This window comes from Mus caroli, unplaced genomic scaffold, assembly GCF_978045245.1.
Source record: "Mus caroli unplaced genomic scaffold, Mus_caroli_1 scaffold_1, whole genome shotgun sequence".
In the NCBI taxonomy this organism is placed as follows: Eukaryota; Metazoa; Chordata; class Mammalia; order Rodentia; family Muridae; genus Mus; species Mus caroli.
This window is the reverse complement of record NW_028227256.1, coordinates 129920132-129932429: the sequence shown is the minus strand read 5'-3', so window position 1 is coordinate 129932429 and position 12298 is coordinate 129920132. Positions and strand designations below refer to the sequence as shown.

The 12298-nt window shown below is 51.3% G+C and overlaps 1 protein-coding gene and 1 long non-coding RNA gene across 4 annotated transcripts; one reads left to right on the top strand and one right to left on the bottom strand.

The window, feature by feature from the left end:
• Positions 1-2597: 2597 nt before the first annotated feature.
• Ren (renin) lies at positions 2598-12207 on the bottom strand. The gene is made up of 9 exons (XM_021159796.2): positions 12085-12207; positions 8669-8819; positions 8046-8169; positions 7369-7487; positions 6377-6573; positions 4456-4575; positions 3857-4001; positions 3507-3605; positions 2598-2944 (listed from the first exon to the last, which is right to left on the bottom strand). The coding sequence occupies exons 1-9, from the start codon at positions 12174-12176 to the stop codon at positions 2783-2785; spliced, it is 1209 nt and encodes a 402-aa protein (XP_021015455.1). The 5' UTR covers positions 12177-12207; the 3' UTR covers positions 2598-2782.
• LOC110292489 (uncharacterized) lies at positions 6494-11781 on the top strand. 3 transcript variants are annotated; one of them, XR_002377721.2, is made up of 4 exons: positions 6494-6685; positions 7964-8055; positions 8783-8902; positions 11485-11781. It is a non-coding gene; the product is annotated as an uncharacterized LOC110292489 (long non-coding RNA). The 3 variants fall into 3 exon arrangements; XR_015047790.1 differs by lacking the exon at positions 11485-11781 and adding an exon at positions 9062-9204; XR_015047789.1 differs by lacking the exon at positions 11485-11781 and adding an exon at positions 9013-9204.
• Positions 12208-12298: the final 91 nt, after the last annotated feature.

Sequence of the window (12298 nt, the reverse complement as noted above, 5' to 3'; positions counted from 1 at the left end):
TGTGTATGTAGCATGACAAGGGGAAGGGATAAGTCCCCTGGCAGACTTACTGTACAGAGAAGACACATGGAAAGAGGCCAGGCCAGCCCTTGGAAAGCCCCTCCCTTAGTCATATGTTCCTCTGGTCACTTCCAGAGTAAGACCAGTTAGCTGCCAGCTCTCTAGCATAGAGAGACTTGGGCTTGCCTCAGGACCTCATTTCTTATTACCTCACACTGCCCTATTTGAAAAATGCCTACAAAATAGATGTGTTTCTGTGTCCCCAAGTTGTCCCTCCGACCTACTCAGGAACCTCTCCACCACGAGGCCTTTTGGTTCTCGCTGTTTAGCACCCGGGTTTTCTGGTCCAGTTTCTATGCTGGTGTCTCTTGCAGGGCCCACTAGCCTCATGTGGCTACTCAGCCCTTGAAATGTGGCCAGTGTGACATTTTGTGTAACTTTAATCTTTATACGCATACAAACAACAGTATGCAGCCACTGTACTGGACATTGTAGCAGATGGTAGGGAGGGACCACCTACTTGAGGTCATGATGTCCCAGGATGCCAGAACTGGAAAGGACATTGCCTCCAGCTCTTTCTTTTGCAATAGGCAAAGCAAACCTTGCGGCCCAAGGGAACACAATCAGTGGGAATCCAGACTCGCTTTCTCAGCTCTGTGCCAGCACCCTGAAAGCAGCTCCCGCTATACAAATATCACCCCAGAGAAGCCCTGGGTCCTTAACCTTAGGAGAGTGAAGTCCTACAGATACCAAGTGCTTGGCTGGGACACTCAGTACCTTGCTTTTGGGGGGGAGGGGTCAAAAGAGGGGTGAGGAACTACAGGTTGCTGCCTGCTTTCTTATCCCCTAAGCTATACACTCTTCATGGGCAGCCTGAGGGGTGAGTGGGAAAAGAGTCCTCCACCAGCCCATTGTGGGTGGTGCCTCCCCTGGGCTGGTGGTCCTGTGTTCTGTAAGAAAGCAGGCTGAACAAAGCCTGTGGAGCTTAGGCCTGGAGATGGAAGATGGCCCATGTGTGCACCTGACCCAAAGCAAGGTGTTTGGAGCTCTGTCCCTGTGCCAGCACTGCGCACGCACATGGGACTGAGGTGAGAGCCCCACCCCCAGGGGCTGTGTCATTTGGGTTGGATTCTCTCGGATAGTTTTTCAGGATTCTTCTCCGCTTGATTCTTCACTGAGTGATCTTGGGCAAATTAGCCTTTTTATGTGTTTTTCTATGTGTGTGAGGTAAGAGTATTGGATGTCTGACATTCCATGTTCTTGCACAGTGACGACTTAGATTGCCTTTGTACATGGTTACATGGGGCAAGGGCACACACACGGAGTGTGCAGAGCATGCTGACAGAGGTTTTCCAGGGAATTCCATATAGGGTTGGATTGTTCAGCAGCACAGGGCCTGGGATGAAACACCACGATCAAAACACCTTGGGAAGGAAAGGGTCTATTTGACTTATACTTCCATACCACAGTTCATCATCAAAGGAAGTCAAGACAGGAACTCAAGCAGTAGGACAGGAACCTGGAGGCAGGAGCTGATGTAGAGGCCGTAGAGGGGTGCTGCTTACTGGCTTGCTCCTTGTGGCTTGTTCAGCCTGCTTTCTTACAGAACCTGGGCCGTCACCACCCACAATTGGCTGGACCCTCGCTTATCAATCACTAATTAGGGAAATGGTCTCTAAGCTTGACTGCAGCTCCATCTTCTGGAGGCATTTTCTTATCTGAGGTGCCCTCCTCTCAGATGACTTTAGCTTGTGTCGCATTGACATTAAACTAGCGAATATACTCACCTGCCATAGCCCTAAGGCTTTTCCCTCAATGGCTTGTCTCTTTGCAAACTCCCCAGCCAGAGTTGTACGAAAAAAATTTATGTGAATCTGGTTGACAGTAGACAGAAGCTACCAACCTTACACACAGAAACATTTGTGTGTGGAGGCGGTGTCTATTTTGTCACATTCTTCCTCTAATCTATCTCTCCCCATCTCTCTGTCCATCTCTGTCTCTTTGTCTGTATGTCCGTCTCTGTGTTTTTTTATGTCTCTTTGTGTCTCTGTCTCTGTGTGTGTGTGTGTGTGTGTGTGTGTGTGTGTGTGTGTGTGTGTGTGTGTGTAGGCCAAAGGACAACTTCAATGGTCATTCCTATGCTATCAAACTCCAGGGATCTGCTTGTCTCTACATGTCTCAACATCCTGGTTGCCCGGATTGAAACACTCGCCATCTGGCTCTTTTTAATTAATTAATTAATTACTTAATTATGAGTACATTATCACTTTCTTAGACATGCCAGAAGAGGGCATCAGATCCCATACACATGGTTGTGAGCCACCACATGGTTGCTGGGAATTAAACGCAAGGACATCTGGAAGAACACTCAGTGCTCTTAACTGCTGAGCCATCTCTCCAGCCCTGTTTGTTTGTTTGTTTGTTTGTTTGTTTGTTTGTTTTAATGTGGGTTCCTGGAATCAAACTCAGGTTCTCACACTGGAAAAGCAAGCACTTCACTAACAAACCCCCATCTCTGGCCTCACCTGTCATAGCCTTCTCCACGTGTGACCATGCAGGTGTGCCTCCTCCAAACTCCAAAGAACCCATCCGAAACAGGCTTTAAACATGAAATCTTTATTCTGTTTTTCCTTAAAGCAGGGAAGGGTGAGTGCAGGCGAAGGGGCAAACACTTGTCAGGGGCTCTGTATCCAGTGTCCCTATGTTGGGGACAAAGCCAGACAAAATGGCCCCTAGGAGTGCCAGCTTGGCTTGGCCTAGGGTCACAGGGTGGCAGAGGGCCTTAGCGGGCCAAGGCGAATCCGATGCGATTGTTATGCCGATCAAACTCTGTATAGAACTTGCGGATGAAGGTGGCACCCAGGACCCAGACAGGCCCAGTGGGTGGTGGGATGTCCATGGCGTGGAGAGCCAGTGTGCACAGCTTGTCTCTCCTGTAAGGATACTGGCAAGAAGCAGAGACTTGCTCTACTGCTTGCCACACAACCCATTCCCACCTCGAGAGTGGAGCAACAGTCTTCAGTGTATGCCTCCTCTCTCCTACCTCCTCCCAGAGCTGTTTTACCTATCCTAAATCCCAGCCTTCCTGGGGTAGGCAGGCACTGTAGTAGGTATCAGGCAAATGGTGTGTCTACCCCTTGCTCACGGTCTCGCTTAGCTTCTGACCCAAAACAAGTCATTGAACTTCTCTAAGTCCAGGAGCATGAAAAGGATGGAGGACTAGAAAGAGGGCTACTCAATAATGGAGAGAGGGGGCTCATTGAGTCACAGCAGAGCTTCATAATGGAACCTACTGGGGAGTGTTTTAAAACTCCGATTCCCAGGTGCCTGTTGTGGAAGCTCTGATCTGCTAGGCGAGACTTGTATGTGGCCTGGGTACCAGGATTGCTAAAAATTCTCCAGATGATGACATGAGCCGCATTCATCAACCACGAGTCTACTGGGGGATCTGTACATTACACCTGTCCCCCTTCAGTGGCTCCTGCCCACCCTTCTCCCAGCCTCACCTGTAGCACGTAGTCCGTACTGCTGAGTGTGTAGGCCCTGCCTCCCAGGTCGAAGGAGATATCGGGGAGGGTGGGCACCTGGCTACAGTTCACAACATACTGGGGGAATAAAGAGAGGGGTTGTCAGGGTGGAAGGCTCGAAGCAGACTAGAGCGCCCTGTGCCAGAGAGCCTGTGCCAGTGTCTGGTCACCTTCTATGGAAGACATGCCATACACTCAGGGGGTGAGAGAGGGGAGGAGGGGAAAGCTTTGTTTCCAATCCAGTGCTGTCTGGATGGTTTGCAGGCTGGAGCCACACAGTGCTGCTCCCACCCCTCACCACCACCCAGCTCTCCCCATGGATCTCTTACTTCATCTATTCTCTTCTCCTTGGCTCCCAGGGCTTGCATGATCAACTTCAGGGAGCTCGTAGGAGCCGAGATATAGGATGAACCAGTGTCCACCACTACTGCACAGCCTTCTTCACACAGCAGGGTGGAAGACCCCACAGACACCCTGCAGAGGCTACAGTTAGACTGGCAGGCAGGCAGGCAGGCATGCATGCAGGCAGGCAGGCAGGCAGGCAGGCAGGCAGGCAGACAGACAGACAAGGCAGGCAGGTAGAAGCTGTCGGGCACCCCTTTCCCACCACCTGCATGCCTTTCCCAATTTAGGGTAGTGTGATAGGAGGCCATACATGGTCTGATGATGAACTGGAAGAGGGCCGAGGCACTATGGAAAGGTACTAACTGTTCCTTGCATCAGCATGTACCCCCCAGACTCCACCTCCTTTCCCTGAGTCCCTTCCTTCCCATCCTCAAATTTTCATGCCCCCATCCTGGACAGAGCAAGCAGAGAGCAGATGGTGGCTGTGCCCTAAGAAGTGTCCCCCTCATCCCATTCCCAGCCCACCCCAATCACACAGTGACATCAGTTTGCATGGTTGGGAGAGTTACGCTTGCTGACCCACCCCTTCATCGTGATCTGCCAGGAGTCAGTCTTGCTGATGCTCACATAGTGAAAATTGCCTTGGTAATGCTCCGGGTCGCTGCCTCCTAGAACCACCTCGCCCCCCAGCAGGTGGGAACCTCTAAAGAAAAGAACATTGGAAGTTAGAGACATACCCGAGATACAGGGATGAAGGAGAGTGGAGTCTGGTGTGGGGTAGGGCAGAGGGTTTTGGGATAGAGGAAGGGTTTAGTGGGTAGGTGGCAAGGCTGTAAGCTGTCATCAGGAGGCACACAGACCCCATTGTATTTTCCCCTGTTGGATCCTCCCTAAGTGTAACAGATGTATTTCTAGGACTGTTCTCCTGCCCCCAGAAAACTGTCTAGCTCAAGGACATTGGGTAGATGCAGACAAGTGACAAATCACGCCATTCCCAGGTATGTGGAGCAGACGCTAGGGAGAAGGCAGACATTTAGTGGAGTTGGGCCTGATGAATGGAGTGTGTGGGTGGTGGGTATCATTCCAGGGTAAGGGTCTGGGAAGTATTGGAGCTTGGGGCCATATGGGGCTCCTCCCTCCTTATGATTTCCGCTGAGGCAAAGAGGGACACAGAGGAGAGACCTTCTTCGTAGGCAAGAGTCAGCAACCCTTGTTTGGTAGAGGTTAATTTTCACCTCTCAGGCAACTGAGTCACCAAATGGCTGGAGCCAGGCTCTCCTTCCCAACCAGAGCTGACTGCCCTCACTTCCCTCTCCACGGGCATGATGCTCTCTCAGCCCAGGACTGCCTGGGGGTGGTTTTTAAGATACTCATGTATATATGAAGGAGTTTCTTAGAATTCACAACACACATGTGTATGTGCACATGTGTACATGGGGTAGGTGTACACAGGTTCTGTGCAAGAGTCAGTGACTTATCTAGATCTTCCTTTCTTCCCAGCCCAAGGGAAAGGAAGCAGGTCCCTGCTTCCCAGGCCTGCTTGCTACCTGTTGCTGGGTCCTCATCCCTTCCAGGGCTCCTGCTTCTCAGCCTCATGCATGTGTTTCCACAGCTCTCCTTCTTCCACCCACAGCAGTGCTCAAGCATCCTCTAGCATTCAGAGCACCCACCTCCCCTATCCCGCTTCTCTCTGGATCTTACCCCACACGCTGCCCCACATCTCCTTCCCTGTTGAATTTTTCAGAACTGCCCACATTTTGTGGAGTCCCCCCCACCTCCTTTCTGACATCTACTTCCACTCTTAGCCACTTTGTTTTTCTGGTCTCTTTGAAACACAGTCCCAAGACCACTGACTGCAGGAGCCTCCAAGTGGTGTCGTTGGCTCAATGCCCCTTTTTGCACAGAAGTCTGCCGGAGTCATGATCCAGAGACTCCTGCTTCCTCTGAGATTGTTCCAGGCCACCACTCCCTTCCACTCTCACCACCCCTGGCCTCTATTCCTACCCGTAACGATCTTACCTCCAGCTCAGACCACTGGCAGCAGATCCCAGCCCTGCTGGGGCACTGACCAGTTTCCCCAGGCCTGGCTGAACTGCCCAGAATCCTGGCCCAGAACTGAAAACCATCTGCAGCTTCAGAATGGCACTCATTGTGTTGTACCTCTCATCCCCCCTTCTGGACAGTGAGGGGAGGGCAGGGGTGAGGATGGAGGGCAGGGGTTGTGTGTTCACTGTCCACCCCTGGAGCCTACCACAGCACATGGTAACAGAGTACTAACCAGATCAATGAGAGAACAGATAAACAAAGGCATGAAGCTGGCTGTATCTGTGCGGCCAGTCCCTGGGGACTGAATGCTTGACTTCCATTTGTTCTAATTGGCTACTGTGGTTCTAGATGGGGATTGAGGACCACCTAATTAGAAGCATATAAATCCTGAACTGGACGTGGGCTGCTCTCCCTGTTCTCCGCCCCTCCCTGCCCTGGCCTTGGTGTCAAAGGCCCACCTGTTGTAGTAGACAGAGAACACTTCCTCCTTTAGCACCCCTTGGGAGAGAATGTGGTCAAAGACAGGGGTAACCCCGCCAACGGCCTGAGCAGGAAAGCCCATGCCTAGGACACCGTCAAACTTGGCCAGCATGAAAGGGATCAGGGGCAGCTCGGTGACCTCTCCAAAGGTCTGTGTCACAGTGATTCCACCCACCTGTGAGAGAAGAACCAGAAGGGACAGAGGTTACTGCCTAACCTTGGCTGGGATCTGCTCTGGCTTTCATACCAGGGCAGCAGAGATACACACGCTCTGTACAGCAGTTAAGGTAAGACTATTCCGTCAAGTCTGCACACACACTGTCAACACCTCTATGCTTGGGGCCCAGAGAGATGGGGGTGACTCGTGCTGTAAAGGCTGAGAAAGAGGTCCTGCCAGACAGGTGACCGGAACCTTCCTAGAGGCCTGCTTTCGTGCTAGCCCCACCAGCCAAGGCTGAGGATGCCCTCATCATAACAGGGCTTCCCTTTCTGCCCCTCCCCCAGATTCCACGGGGGTGGTGCGAGGGAAGGGCTCGCACTGATTTCCTCTGGACCTCTATAGGTGTCTTTCTCTACCTCTGGCACAGCGGGGCTGAGAGATGCCAGAACAGGAAAGGCTTAGACACTGAAGGAAAGAAATCAAAACTGCTCAGACACAAACCCCTGATCCTTAATCTCAATACTCCAAACCTGGTCTCAACTAGCAAAGTCAGGCTGGTTACTAGGAAGGAAACTGTGGGGTTTAGGCACACACCCACATGCAAGTTAGATGCAAAGCCTTGTGCATCAGTGTCAGCAGTTGCTCTACTGCAATTGGCCTTCGGAGCTTCAGCTAGAAGCTGCCAAGGAGGCTGCACTTCAACTTCCCAGGCTCCTGCAGGGGGGTGGGGGTGGGGTAGGGGGTAGGGCTGGAGTATACCTGGCTGGAACCACATGGGCCCTGTGGGTAAATAAAGGTGATCCTACTTACAGTCACCACGTCCTGGCTGAGGAAACCTTTGACTCTCCCTGATCCGTAGTGGATGGTGAAGTCGGACCCATTCTCCATGTAGCTGGAGGAGTCAGAGGACTCATAGAGGCTGTGAATCCCTAGCAGAGGGTTACAGGCCCCAGTCAGAACAAGAGAGATTGATTTACATAGAAGACTCAGAGGCAGGACAAGTGGGACAAGTGATGAACATGGTTGAAGACTTGTGTGTGTGTGTGTGTGTGTGTTTAGTTTCCTGAGTCTCCAGCTTGGAAGAAAAATGTATACCAGTCAAGGATAGTGGTTTTTTGTTTCATCTTATGTGCTTGTGCTTCTGAGACCTTTGTTTCAAAGAGTTCTAAAGCCATTGCTAACACTGATATAGTGCCAAAGAGGATTCTGGGCACAGAGTAAGTACTTGGCATGGGAGCATCGGAAAAGCCTCAAGACTTGGAGTGGGTTTACAACTTTGTTCCTGTCTGAATCCTTGGGACACTGGCAAAAGGCCTTCCAGGTGCCCAGGCACTTCCCAAAGCTGGCTTATTCATCTTGGTTGCCATTTCAGAAAGAAGAGAGACACTTCCTCTCTCTTCCTCAGATCAGTGGTGTGGAGCTGAGGAGAAGCAGACCATAGGTGCAGCAGGCAGAGCTGGGGGAGAGGCACGAGGCTTGACTCTTACCACAAGCAAGGTAGAGGCGGCTGCACTTGGTGGAGGGCACCCAGAGGTTGGCCGAACCCGTGTCAAAGATGACTTTGAAGGTCTGGGGTGGGGTACCGATGCCGATCTCGCCATAGTACTGGGTCTGTGGGAGGCAGAAGGAAAATGGGGATTTAAGGCTTGGGGGCCTCTGGTTTGGGGGCCATGCCTGGTCCCCTTCTTGGCTCTTGGCTTTCTTTTTGCTGAGATGTGAGGACTCAGCATTGTCTTCTGCTGTCCTGGAATACAGGAGGCTCGCTGGGCCATGGAAGCTTAATCAAAGCAATTAAAATGGCTGGACACGATGTCACATGCCTTTAATCCCAGCACCTGGGAGGCAGAGGTAGGTAGAACTCTGTGAGTTCGAGGTCAGCCTGGTCTACAAAGTGAGTTCCAGGCTTGCCAGGCTACACAGTGAGACCCTGTCTCAAAAACAAACCAAACCAAACAACAAAACAATCACAACAGCCCCTCCCCACCAGACTTCTCGGCTGGTAAATAGTTCTATGGGGTGATCTTTGGCTCTCAGTCAAACATGGTGTGGAAGGGGTGGGGGCCTGCTAGTCCCAGAGAGAAAAGGAGATAGCAGATGAGCCAGGACTCACATTCAGGTAGTTGGTGAGGACCACGGGGGAGGTAAGATTGGTCAAGGAAGGCCTCTTTGTGAATACTCCCCATTCAGCACTGAATCTGGTCATGTCCACTCCCCGCTCCTCCAGGATTTCCCAGACAGAGGGCATTTTCTTGAGTGGGATTCTGCTCCAGGGTAGAGGAAGAAAAGCAGAAGAGTCATGCAGTGCTCCAACGTTGGCAGAGCCCAGATGTCGCCTTGCTTTTTGGTACGTCTAACACTAACCCTCTCCCATGCAATTACGAATCACTTTTAGTGCCCCGGGGTTTCTTGGAGTCACTTATCCTGGTACTAAGTAATTCCCAGATCTTATTTTAGTTACATAAAGCAGTTTGTTCATCCGTCCGTCCATCTGTCCATCCACCAGTCAGTCCGTCTGTCCATCTGTCTACCATTATCATCGTGTGTTGAACACCGACTCTATGCCTCACTGTTCTGGAGAGGAACATAAAGGCCTATACAGCCTCTTGCCATCTCCTCGGATCGACGGGCAAGGCAGTACCACGGATGGCCTGTAAGTGGCAGCAGATGCCCACAGCAGGCTGCAAGGACTTGTTGCTCCCTGGGGTATCACAGAGCCAGGTGATGTGTGCCCAATGAACCTAGCTTGACTCAGATCGGATCGGCCAGTGTCTATAGCTTGCCTGTGTGCCTCACCTGGGGACTGATGTGTCTTGGACCTGAATCCCGGGCCCCTCCTCACCTCCAATCATTATTGACTGGCAAAATTCAAGAGATTTCATTTAGAACAGCAGCTTCCTGAGCTACTCCTGGCCTCTGGCCAGCTGCCTGGCACACACCCTCATACAAACCACATGACAGCTAGCTCCCTGGTTTCCGGCGGCGGCGGAGACATTGAAGGTTCACAGGGATGAAAATGACTCAGAAATGCCAAGCAGAGACAGTCCATGCTCTGTCTGTCTGTCTTTCCTATCCAGGACTGCCAGGACCAGACAGACTATTTTGCAGTTGGAGGAAGATGCCACCAGCCCTGAGCCAGGGCTTTCCCAGACATCCAGAGAGCCCTCTTAACCTTCCTCCTGGCACTCTGTGCCCTCACCTCCCAGCTTTGCCCATATTTCACACCTATCCACGTAATCTCCAGCAGAAATGACTTAGTCCTAGCACGGCTTGCAAGTATTTCCACTCTTGTGTTAGTTGACCCATCTCACCAGTTGGGTGTGTTTTATTTCCCCACTCTTCAAAGGAGGAAGCCAGGTCTTTTCTCCACCATTTCCCGAAAAGACCCATGGCCCTTCCTCTTATAGAAAACCTCTCTGTTGTGTGGTAGGGCGTGACATTAATTTCAGTTCTCAGGAGGCAGAGGAAGGCTGATCTCTGTGGGTTTGAGGCCAGTCTGGTCTATATAGTGAGTTCCAGGCTCCAGAATGAGGCTCTGTCCCAAAAGAAAATAAACATAAAACCCCCTTCTATTCCTCTCCTAGATCCTTAATCTTTCAAGACATGACCCAAGCCCATACCTAGATGCTCTCACCAAGGATGCCAGCCAATGGGTTCATTTCCCCTGAGTGTTCTCCACAAGCCTAGCCTACAGGGACAACGGAGATAGAGCCACCTGATGCTGAGGGCATGCTACGCAGTTCTGAGCATTCACTAACCTCTTCGTCCTCTGGCACCTTGATGGTTGTCTTGCCCAGTCACAGCTCAGGCTAAGCGGGCTGCCTTCAGCTTAGAGGCTGGACATTGTGTGTATGTAAGGCAATGGCCTTGAGAAGAAAGCCCATTGCTCAGCCCCTCAAGGTGACTTGCTCAATACTTTACACAGAGCAGGGAGCACAGAACCCCACGCCCTCTAGTTAATTCCACACTCTCTGCCGCATGCTGGGAGCAAGATGGCGGGGCTTTGGAAACAAAGACCAGTGAGTCCTCAGACCTTCCTGGAGGACATCCCTAGTATCCCCATCTGCAACATGGGTGCTGATGTCTGAAGACTCAATTTAGGATGAAAGCAACCCACCAGCTCCTAAGCACCAAGCAGATTCACAGCTCTCACTGCCTCGACTCTTTCAGGACTTCCTCATTGAGGTCCCCAGACCATTGCTGGGTGAGCCTTCTCTTGCCTCTGCCCTGCTCCTGCCTCAAGAAGCCTTCTCCCCACAGCCCTGGAACTGCACTGAATGGCTGTTTCATCCTCCCTCGTGGGGCTGCCAGGAGCCTTCCCTTTCCTACACTCCGTGGTAATCCATGCTGTAACCATGGCTTCTTACACCGTTCCCCGCATGGCATCGGAAGTGCTATGCTGCCGTATCCTCTCATCAAATCTTCAAAGCAGCCGGTGAAGCGGGCTCTGCTTTCATCCTGTTTTTGAATGGCGCACTGAGGATTGGTGAGATTAGCTTGCTGCTTACCCTCATCTGCTGCTAGTGAAGCTTTTCAACCCAAAATTTTCTTGCTTCTTTATTTTAATGTTTATTTTTCTCCGTAGCATTCATGATTTCCTTTAAGGGCCAAAAGCCATCTAATATGCTTCCCCGGGTCAAATTAACTATGCTGATTACCGTCATCCAATCCTTAACTGACAACCAGCTTCCTTTTGCAGACAATCTGTTACTGCCTATCCCAGATACACAATTAACATGATATTTTCTTCCTCAGCCATTCAAAGCACACTTAAAGGATGCCTTCCAGGGCTACATTCCTCAAACACCCTTGCTTTTCTAGGATCCTAACAACGGGCCAGGATGTGCTTCCAAGCAAACCATTGCAGGCTTAACGCTCCCCATCCACCCTATGCAGACATCCCGCTCCTCTGCTGTGATTGCCCCACAGGTTTATCCCCACAAAAGAAAAGGACAGTGCCTGCAGCCGCAGATCCAGTAAAGACAGCGCTGTCTCCTGAGACCTGCAGACCACAAAGCTGCCTTCCTCCAGACACCTCATCTGACGCAAGACTCCCGAGACACGCTGAGATCCAGAGACACGAGCTGAACCCAACAGAGGACAGACTTGAGGTCTTCCAGCTACAGATGAACTCTCTCGCCAAAGCCAAACGGCTGCTGAACTTGGGGGAAGTTACATGGTCGCAAGGAAAACTTAATGTCTATCTAGATTAATTAACTGATACTCATGTTACTCCTCTGGCCTACATGTTTCTTCTGATACTTCCACTCCACCCAAAATTTTCACCACAAATGACACAGTCACTCCAGTGAGCCCTCCCTTTTTAAAGTAGTAGAAGTGGGAGTTGTGGGACCCCTTAATTATGGCCGTCTATTAGGGCTTTGGGCTAGTCCCTAGGATTGTCAGAGCAGGATCATACATCCCTGACTGGCTGGCCAAAAGGACTGGATGACCCAACGTATAGACAGCTGAGGGCGTTAGTAAGGTGCCAGTTCCTGTACCCTGCCACCCCTTCTCTGCCCAAGTTACCGTTCAAAGGTAGCGGTGCGTGTTGGGAGACTGAAGGTGCAAGGACTCCAGAGCAACAAGAGTGCCCAGAGAGGCATCCTCCTCCTGTCCATCTGGTTCAGCCAAGGCTTTCTAAGAGCTGTGTAGCCCAGACCCCCTGAGCCTTCTTTTATACACACCGTGTATCACAGGCTCTGCTTTGATTTATTACTCCAGGACCTGTGGGACCATGAAA